The following is a 9,581-nucleotide window of genomic DNA, read 5'->3' as shown; positions in this document are numbered from 1 at the left end:
TGGGGTGAGTGGGGTGGGTTTGGGCGGTGTGAACTGGGGAGAAAAGAAAGCCAAGGTTTTTAGAAGTTGCCTCCAGCCTGCTTTTTTGCTTCTGTGGCTCTGCCTGACTGCCTGCCTGCCCATCCTGCCTGCCCCACGTTCCAGCGCCCGTTAAGCTTGGCGGTGTCTTGTCACGACTCCTGGCTGAAGGCGACCATGGCCTCCCCCAGGCCCTGATCTGCTGCTTCCTCCCCCTGACCCTGGGCTGGCCTTGGGGGTGCTGGCACTCACTGCATCTGGGGTGTGGCCGGTGGGGGCGTGTGCTTCCTTCTCCTGCCTCCCCAGGCCACCCAGAACCGACCTGGGGAATTCTTGCTGGTGGCCTGACTGGTTGGCCAGGAAGCAGCTGTCGGGGCTTTCCAGGGCCACCCAGTATCTGCCTGAGCTGTGTCACAGCCATCTCCTTGCAAGCCCAGGGACAGGCACACCCGGTGGAGTCCCCTGCCCCCCCCTCAGCTCAGCATCAGGCTGAAGGGCGCTGGAGGAGGCCCCCCCGTGCCCCCGTCTAAGCATTTGGTTGCCAGTCTCACTTGCAGCTTCATTTCCCTGATTCCCCTGTGGCTGTTCCAGACCAGGAGGCTCCAGGGAGCTCGTCCCCTGCCATCGGTGGAAGTGGGAGCATAGGCAGACCCCTGGGCACTGTGGTCCAGGTTCCCTGACAGCTTTACAGCCCAGGAGACTGGAGGGCCCGCTGTGGGCAGGCTGCCCCCGGCATCTCTGCTGCCTCCCTGTGCCCCAGTGGGAGACCGGGCTTATGAGCACCCGCTGCCGGAGGCTGGCATGGCTTGCCCGGGGATGAGGTCCTAGGGATGGTGCCATCCGCTCTCCTGGAGCAGGGAGGGCCTTTTCTCTTACCTCCTACATTGACTGTGCCCTTCACCCTGACCCATGCCACTTGGGCCAGGCAGGACCTGGAGCCTCTGGCTCTCATGGCACTCGGTGGAGGGCTGTTTCCACCTACCACACCTCCCTTGCTCCTTCCCTGGCAGCCTCTGCTTCAGGCCCCTGAGATACTCTAGAGGAAGAGGAGCCCCCCAAAGTTGGGGGGCCGCTGCCGTGATGCACCCTAGCTGCTGTCAGTGGGGCCACACTGTGGCCTGTCCTCCTAGCTCACTTTGGTTGACCCTGGTGACAGAGCTGTGCCGTGGAGATGCCCCTTTGGGAGGGCGCCAGCCTGGGGCTGGGTGTTGAACCCAAGGCAGCAGGCCCGGCTGCTGCTGCCAGACCTGATCAGTCGTGGAGGCAGGGCAGAGGGCTTGGGTTTCCTCTTAATGCCTGTGAGACACCTGTGACGACACGTTCTTCCAGCCCAGGCTGTGCTCTGCCTGTGGGGAGCCCGCCTGCGGCCCGGGAGCCAGCTTTTCAGCCTGTAAAAACATGGGGTGTGTGTCCCAGCAGCTGTGAGCAAGTGAGGGGGTGGCAAGCTGGCCACACAGGTCCTGTGGCCCGGGATCTCCTCCCTACCCAATGGGCGGCTGGGGGCAGGCCACAGCCACAGATTAAAGGCCACCCAGAGCAGCCTGTGTGAGACAGGTGTCCAGTAGCCCAAGAACCCAGCCAGCAGCTGCTGCAGGTAAGCCAGTGTGGCCAGCTGCCAGGGCCCAGAGGCAGAACAGGGGCTGGATCAGGTCAGATCCAAATTGGATCCACCCGTGTGCCGGGAGGAGGCCAAGCCAGGGAGACTGGGAATTCCCAGGAGAGTTGTCTTGGGTGCCTGCTTGTCTGCTTCCTAGCAGCTGATCCCAGGGGCACGTTTGTTGGGTGCTGGGCCTGAGGCTGCTGGCCACAGTGTGCTGGTGATGGTGCCATCCTGGGCTGCAGTCCCTGGTGACATGGGCCTGGTACACTGCCTGTCCATGTCCTTGGGGTCCAGAAGCAGAGGCCCCAGGCCAGGGTCTGGGCATATCAGGCCTGCCTTTTGCTGTTTACTAGATGGTAGCAATGGGGATGGTCAGGGAGGGACCGAGGGACACCATGAAGGCAGGTGACAAGACCCTAGGAGGCCTCATCCTGGACAGAAGTAACAGATCCCTGTCGCTGGATCCCAGTTCAGAAGGCCCCATAGCTGTCTTTCTGGATCTGGGTCTTAGAAATGGCTCCTAGAGCCTAAAGGCCCATGAGGTAGCCAGAAGGGAAGCCAGAAGGGTCAGGACCTTGGCCACGGGCAAAGCTGTGGCCGGCTGAGGCCAGGCATCCCCATCTCTTGGGCCCTTGTGTCTTCTGCCTCTTATTTTGGCAGCTATAGGCTTCCCTGTCTCTGTGAAAACCATCACCATGTCCAAGCGACCTCGGGCCGAGACGTTTGTCTTTCTGGACCTGGAAGCCACTGGGCTCCCCAGCGTGGACCCTGAGATCGCCGAGCTCTCCCTGTTCGCAGTCCACCGGTCCTCCCTGGAGGACCTCAAGTGTGATGAGTCTGGGGCCCCCCTGCCACCCCGGGTCATGGACAAGCTCACACTGTGCATGAGCCCAGAGCGCCCCTTCACTGCCAAGGCCAGTGAGATTACCGGCCTGAGCCGCGAGGGCCTGGGCAGGTGCGGGAAGGCTGGCTTTGACAGCACCGTGGTACAGATGCTGCAGGCCTTCCTGAGCCGCCAGGAGGGCCCTGTGTGCCTGGTGGCCCACAATGGCTTCGATTACGACTTCCCCCTGCTCTGCACAGAGCTGCGGCGCCTGGGGGCCCACCTGCCCCAGGACACTGTCTGCCTGGACACGCTTGCGGCACTGCAGGGCCTGGACCGTGCCCACAGCCATGGCACTCGGGCCCAGGGCGGTAAGAGCTACAGCCTGGGCAGCCTCTTCCGTCGCTACTTCCAGGCGGAGCCGAGCGCGGCCCACTCTGCTGAGGGCGATGTGCACACCCTGCTCATGGTCTTCCTGCACCGCGCCACTGAGCTGCTTGCCTGGGCCGACAAGCAGGCCCTCAGCTGGGCCCACGTGGAGCCCATGTATGTGCCACCCGATGGCTCGAGGCCTGAACCAGGGGCTCAATGATGCTGCCGCCCAGGGCGACGAGGCCCCAGTGCCTGCAGCAGGGCAGCACCAGCATCTGTGCTATTCAGCCGGGCCCAGACGCCTGCCAGGCTTTACCCCATTCTGGCCCAACCAGCCTCGCAGCCCTAAAGCCTTCTCCTGGCCTCTTCCCTGGCCCGGGTGCCAGGGGAGTTGGTTGCTGCTGGCACCCACCTGTCACCCCGTCTTTCAATAAACATTGACCACTGCTCACCAGCTGCCTTTCAGTTCACCTCTTCCCCATACCCTGCCCAGAGCGGGCAGGCAGGGAGCAAGGCCCAGGGCAGGAGCCGAGCCCCCACCACCCGCCCCCCAGGGCAGCCCTCTGTGGCCTCTCTGCGGTGAGTCTGCTGGGTGAGACTTCATGCTCAGAGCCTGGTCCAAAGGGTTGACAGGCTGGGGCTGTGGACCTCAAGCCATGGGCCTCTGCCCTGGCTGGTCTGTTCCCACAGCCTTGATTATCAGCCCCCAGAGACCCCCAAAAATCAGTGAGCAGAACCTAAGGAACCTCTGTGGGGCCCGAATGTGTATCGGCAAGGCCCCACTGCCTCCTTCCCAGAGCCCTGTCCCTGCTCTTGAGTGGGCAGCAGGCTGAAAGGATAGAGTCAGGAGGTGGGTATGCAGAGCGCTGAGCAAAGTGGGGTGGGGGCCGCTGGTGTGGGAGGAGGGCTGGAGATACGCACATCGAGCATGCAGGGAGGGTACCATCGGGGCTTCAGCTGTGCTGCATAGGTGCTCAGTGAGGGAGACAGCTTGGAAGGAGTCTGTCCTGGGCCCCGCGAGGCTGAGAAGGGCCGGGAGTCATCTCAGGGCAGAGGGTACCTTCTCAGCTGTCGGCTTGGCGGGGGCGTCGGCTGGCCCACCTGCTGCTGGGGCCCTGCTGGTGGCACCAAAGGATGAGGCAGGGTAGGGGCAGGATATCCAGGAGACAGAGCAGGTGAGAAGGGGCGGGAAGGTGGGGCGACCATGCCCAGGAGTGACTCACATGAGCCGCGCTTCGAGCCTTGAGCCAGCTGGGCCATCCCGAAACACAAAAGTAGGTCAGAGTGGCTGGGGCCACGGCGGTGGGCAGGGTGGCAGACGGAAGAGGCCAGGACCCAGGCAGTGGCTGCCTCAGGCCAGCCTCATTCCCCAGCTAGGGTCCGGACGGACCCTGACAGCACCGGAGAGCCACACAGTGCTGTAAGCAGGGGAGAGGAAAAGTCGACTTCTGTTTTTACAACATCTCTCAGGCTGCACTGTGGGAAAGACCTGAGGGGAACAGTCTGGGAGGTTGGTCCACGCCCTGCCACCTGCCCCGGGGAGAACACCCACCTGGGAGAGGGCCAGAGCGGGGCCCTGGTCCAGGAGCCAGTGGCAGGCAGAGCTGAGAGTCGGGGGTGCCCAGGGCCCCCCAGATCCCTGATGTCCGGGCACAGCCGGGTCCCTTTATCTCATTAGCCAGGCTCTGGGCCACCGACTCACCAACTCATTGAGTGGGTGAGGCCAACAGGGCCCCCTCCAGGCCACAGTGGGTGGATCAATGGCCTTTTGTGAGCCCAAGTGCTTCTCCCTACCCAGTGCCAGCTTGCTGGGCCTTACAGTAGCTGGGGCACAGGCGCCCTCCCTGAGCCCATGCTCAAACTGGCCAGGTGATGTGTACCTGCTGCATGGAGCAGACAGGCTGGGGCATGTCCCCTTGTGTCTGCAAGCTGTGATGTGCTGATCCATGGTGACAAGTAAATGTAAGCCTGTGTGTGTGTGTGCAGCTCTGTGTTGGGGGAGCGTATATATTTCTCTATGTCTGTCTATATATGCACACAGACACACACAGACATGTAAGTTTATTATAAATTTTACTGTTATAAAAGATGTAAACACACAATGTACAAATAAATCTACAATATATATATATAATAAAACACATGATACACTATTTCTCAATTCCATATGACCCACTGATTCTCACCAAAACCTCTTCAGTTGACTTGCCAAACTTTTGGATTGGTACCTGACCCACGGTTGCAACTGAGGGCTGACTGTGGTTCCCACATAAACATTGGTTGATATTTCCACTGATCTTACCAAGACAAAAGTGAAACAGCAAAGGTGTGTGTTGGAACCTCATATGTTCATTGGTGACATGAACAAAATCTCTGCTGAATTGGATAGTAGTTTTTGATACTGGAAGTTTTTTCTTTTTGTTATTCACAATGTAATTACTACAGACTCAAGTCTATGCATGGAGAAGGCACTGGCGACCCACTCCAGTACTCTTGCCTGGAAAATCCCATGGACGGAGGAGCCCGGTAGGCTGCAGTCCATGGGGTTGCTAGAGTCGGACACTACTGAGCAACTTCACTTTTACTTTTCACTTTCATGCATTGGAGAAGGAAATGGCAACCCACTCCAGTGTTCTTGCCTGGAGAATCCCAGGGATGGGGGAGCCTGGTGGGCTGTGGTCTATGGGGTTGCACAGAGTCAGACACGACTGACGCGACTTAGCAGCAGCAAGTCTACACAATCAACTGAATAATAATCAGTCTAGCCCCGGTTTGCAGGCAGTGCTGATTCCTGTGGGGTAAATACTCCCACCAGGCCAAACTGTTGTAAAAACATGGCTACCCACATGACGTCATTGAACGTGTGGTTCAGAAGAGATCCTGGGTGGTGCACTGTGCCGAGGTACTGGGGTGAAATAAGACGTGATGCGTTTTGAGTATCTCCTTGGTTTCTTTAATACAATTTAAGTGGAAGTTTATACAGTTGAATTTTTAAAATAATGGCATTTGACAATCAACTCTCAAAATTCCTGAACTTTACAAAATGTGTTTATGTCTTTATTTGGCTGTGCTGGGTCTTTGTTGCGGCATGTGGGATTTGTAGTTGCGGCATGTGGGATTTGTAGTTGCGGCATGTGGGATCTAGTTTCCTAGCCAGGGATTGAACCTGGGCCTCCTGCATTGGGAGCGAGGAGTCCTTAGCCCCTAAACCACCATGGAAGTACCCTGAACTTTTAACAACCACTAGAATGGCTACAACACAAAAGACCGATGATCCTGAGTATTGACAAGGATGGGGAAGAACTGGGAGGCTCAGGCACCACTGGTGGGGGTGGGAGATGGGACAGAAACTTTGGAAAGCAGTTTGGCCGCATGTTAAGATATTAAACACTCACCTACCATAATGACCTGATGATTCCACTCCTGAGTATCTATTTACCCAAGAGAAATGAATGCGTGTGCACACACACAGACTCGCACACCTCTGCTTGTGGCAGCTCTAGTCATTACTGCCCCAGGTTCCTGGGCTGGTGAGTGGTTGCAGACTGTGTGCATCCACAGGGCTGAACTCGGGACTCACAGCAACCATGCTGAGCAGCAGGGCCAGACCTGAAGAACCAACTCCGCTGCTCCAACTCACCCTAGCCAGCCACCTGCCCCTCATCAAAAAGTGTCAGTTGCTCCCAAGCCATGTCCATGTCTGCCAGTGCGGATGCAGCTGTGATCAGGAGCATACCTGACTGAAAACAGAACTATCCATGCAGTGGGACGAGGAGATGAGGACAGAAGACTGGAGCAGCGGGCTGGAGATGTCTTTCCGTGGAGAGTCCACAGACTATAGGGCACCATGTGCATAGGACTTCAGCTTGTATCTTTAAGAATCCCATCTGTCTATCTTCTTTTGGCTCAGTTTTTGTTCTCCCCTCCCCCCCCACCAGTTTCTCAAGAGGAATACTAACCTCCTTTGTCAGCTTCCATCTTGAAACAGTAAGGCACTCAAAGTGTGCAATTTTGCCCTGAATGAGATTTTCCTTTGTCTTGTACATTTGTCACTAAACATTCCTCTTTGCTTTGCATTGGGAGATGCTTTCAAATTTCACTTTTCATTTCCTCACCTGTCTACTGCTTGCATAGTAGAGTTTGTCTTGGTTTCCAAGTTGTTGAGACTGTGGTAATCTTTTATATGTGTATTTCGAATTGTACTGGATAGTGGTCTGAAGATATATTGCTTAAGATTTTGGGGTGGGGCTGTATTAGCTTTCTAGGGCAGTTTTAACAAAGTACCGTAAATTGTAATGTCCCCTTTTTATAAAGGCCCGGTCCTGTTGGAGTAGGACACACCCTACTGACCTCATCTGTACTTGAACATCTCTGTGAATCCTGGTCTCCAAAGGTCATGTGCTAAGGTTCTGGGGGTTAGGACTCTTAACAGAATTCAACCAATGCTGCTGCTGCTGCTGCTAAGTCGCTTCAGTCGTGTCCGACTCTGTGCAACCCCATAGACGGCAGCCCACCAGGCTCCCCCGTCCCTGGGATTCTCCAGGCAAGAACACTGGAGTGGGTTGCCATTTCCTTCTCCAATGCATGAAAGTGAAAAGTGAAAGTGAAGTCGCTCAGTCGTGTCCGACTCTAGCAACCCCATGGACTGCAGCCTACCAGGCTCCTCTGTCCATGGGATTTTCTAGGCAAAAGTACTGGAGTGGGGTGCCATTGCCCTCTCCGAATTCAACCAATAATAGAGGTCAAATGCATGAAACATTTAAAATGCCCAACAGACTGAAAAAAATTAATGTCCTCAGAGATGTGTGCTTTTCACTATTTCTCTAGAATCTAGTTTGATAATTGCACTATTGAATTTCTCCTTTTTTTTGGTCCACTAGATCAGCCCAACCCTGTGATACAGTATTAAAATACTCCATTATCATTGTATTTTACTGACATCATCCCACCTGTCTAGTAGTTTTTCTCTGAGCACTTAGTTGCCATGTATTCGTATGGCTTTATGACTGTAGCAGTCAGGGTGCTTCTGAGAAACAGGACAAGTTGGAGAGCTCTAGATATGTGTACATATGGAATCAGCTTATATATTTCTGGGGGCTGGCAACTCTGAAGTCTGCAGAATGAGCCATCGGGCCAGAGACTCAGGGAGGAGTAGCAGATTGGTTCAAAGGCCCTTTGGAGGCAGAATCCCTTCCTCTTCGGATGACCTCGGTGTTTTTGTCATCAGGCTTTCAGCTGATTGCATGCAGCCCACCCACATTATGTAGACTGACCTGCTTTTCTCAGTTGCTAACTATGTTTTCCTGTTATGCTAAGTCACTTCAGTCGTGTCCGACTCTGTGTGACCCCATAGATGGGGGCCCACCAGGCTCCCCCGTCCCTGGGATTCTCCAGGCAAGAACACTGGAGTGGGTTGCCATTTCCTTCTCCAATGCATGAAAGTGAAAAGTGAAAGTGAAGTCGTGTCTGACTCGTAGCGACCCCATGGACTGAAGCCTACCAGGCTCCTCCATCCAAAGGATTTTCCAGGCAGGAATACTGGAGTGGGGTGCCATTGCCTTCTCTGATGTTTCCCTGTTAATCTCATCTCAAAAATCCCTTCACAGTGACATCTAGAGGGATGCCTTGACTGAACACTGGGAACCCTAGCCTAGCCAACTTGACACAGAAACCTGCCGGCACAATGACTGCTCCACAGCCTTGTTCTATGTGCTTTACCTTGTCTGTGGAGATGGACCCACATGGTTTGCAAAGTGACCACCCACCACTGATTCCTTCATCTCCTCTTCTTTCCTGAGGCTTCTGCCCTGTGTGCTGTGTAGACAGTTTCTTCCCTTGCTGGGTGAGTGGCTGTGGCTGGGACAGGAACTCCTGGCCTGCATGTGGCCCCAGATTCCAGCTTCCAGAGTTGCCTGCCATCTCAGTAAACAAGAAGTTATGCCAGCGATCAAGCCATCAGCCACTGCAGCTGCCCCAGTACTGTGTATCCTGAGAGGAATTCAGGATGGAGAAAAATAGGATACTGATCCTAGATAGTTAATGTGTGTATCAAGGGAATGATATCAATGAGCCCAGACCCTTGAATCTCTCCCCCACATAGAAAAGCATGAAATTCATTAACTTGTGATGTCTGTTTTTTGTGATTAGCAGCAATTTTTTGGTGTTTGACTACCATTTTGTTGTTTTGAAGCAAAATCTGGGTCCTCCTTGACCTCTCTGGAACAGTTTCTCAGAGCTCTCTGAAAGGCTTTCTCCTGGACTATAATCCTCAGTAATGGCCCCAAATACAACATAATTCTCAACTTTTAGGTTTTGCTTTTTTTTTCAGTCAACAATCCATTTCTATTGTCACTGGTTCCTTATATTCTGAAGCTTCTAAGAGGTTTTTCTGGGATTTCAGGAATGTTCAATAGGCAATGCCCTGGTTTGTGGTAATCAATCTGGTTTCAAACTTGGGGAGCCCACGCACTGTGTAGACGAATCATCACAGTCCCAGGGAGTCCAGTAGGGGAGGGTGGGCCCCAGACCTCAGATTCACGTCCTTCCACTTTAGGCTCCCTGCCCCTGGACCCTGCCCACCCACAGTCCTCTCCACAAAAGTAGAAATGAAAGCAAACAACTTCACTCCTCAGTTCAGTTCAGTTACTCAGTTGTGTCCGACTCTTTGTGACTCTATGGACTGCAGCATGCCAGGCTTCCCTGTCTATCATCAACTCCTGGAGCTTGCTCAAACTCATGTCCATCAAGTCAGTGATGCCATCCAACTAT

General features: G+C 54.7%; 1 protein-coding gene across 1 annotated transcript; it reads left to right on the top strand.

Annotated features, from left to right (window-relative positions):
* The first annotated feature begins 23 nt into the window (after positions 1-23).
* TREX2 (three prime repair exonuclease 2) lies at positions 24-3,672 on the top strand. Its single transcript, XM_055564595.1, has one exon. The coding sequence runs from the start codon at positions 2,314-2,316 to the stop codon at positions 3,031-3,033; it is 720 nt and encodes a 239-aa protein (XP_055420570.1). The 5' UTR covers positions 24-2,313; the 3' UTR covers positions 3,034-3,672.
* Positions 3,673-9,581: the final 5,909 nt, after the last annotated feature.

The sequence above is a fragment of the Bubalus kerabau genome, chromosome X (assembly GCF_029407905.1).
Source record: "Bubalus kerabau isolate K-KA32 ecotype Philippines breed swamp buffalo chromosome X, PCC_UOA_SB_1v2, whole genome shotgun sequence".
Lineage (NCBI taxonomy): Eukaryota > Metazoa > Chordata > Mammalia > Artiodactyla > Bovidae > Bubalus > Bubalus kerabau.
The sequence above is the reverse complement of the archived record's forward strand: the minus strand, read 5'-3'. Positions and strand labels throughout refer to the sequence as shown.

What these genes read in the sequence shown, in the direction of transcription:
- TREX2 (XM_055564595.1), top strand. Translation starts at nt 2,314, where the DNA reads ATGTCCAAGCGACCTCGGGCCGAGACGTTTGTCTTTCTGGACCTGGAA.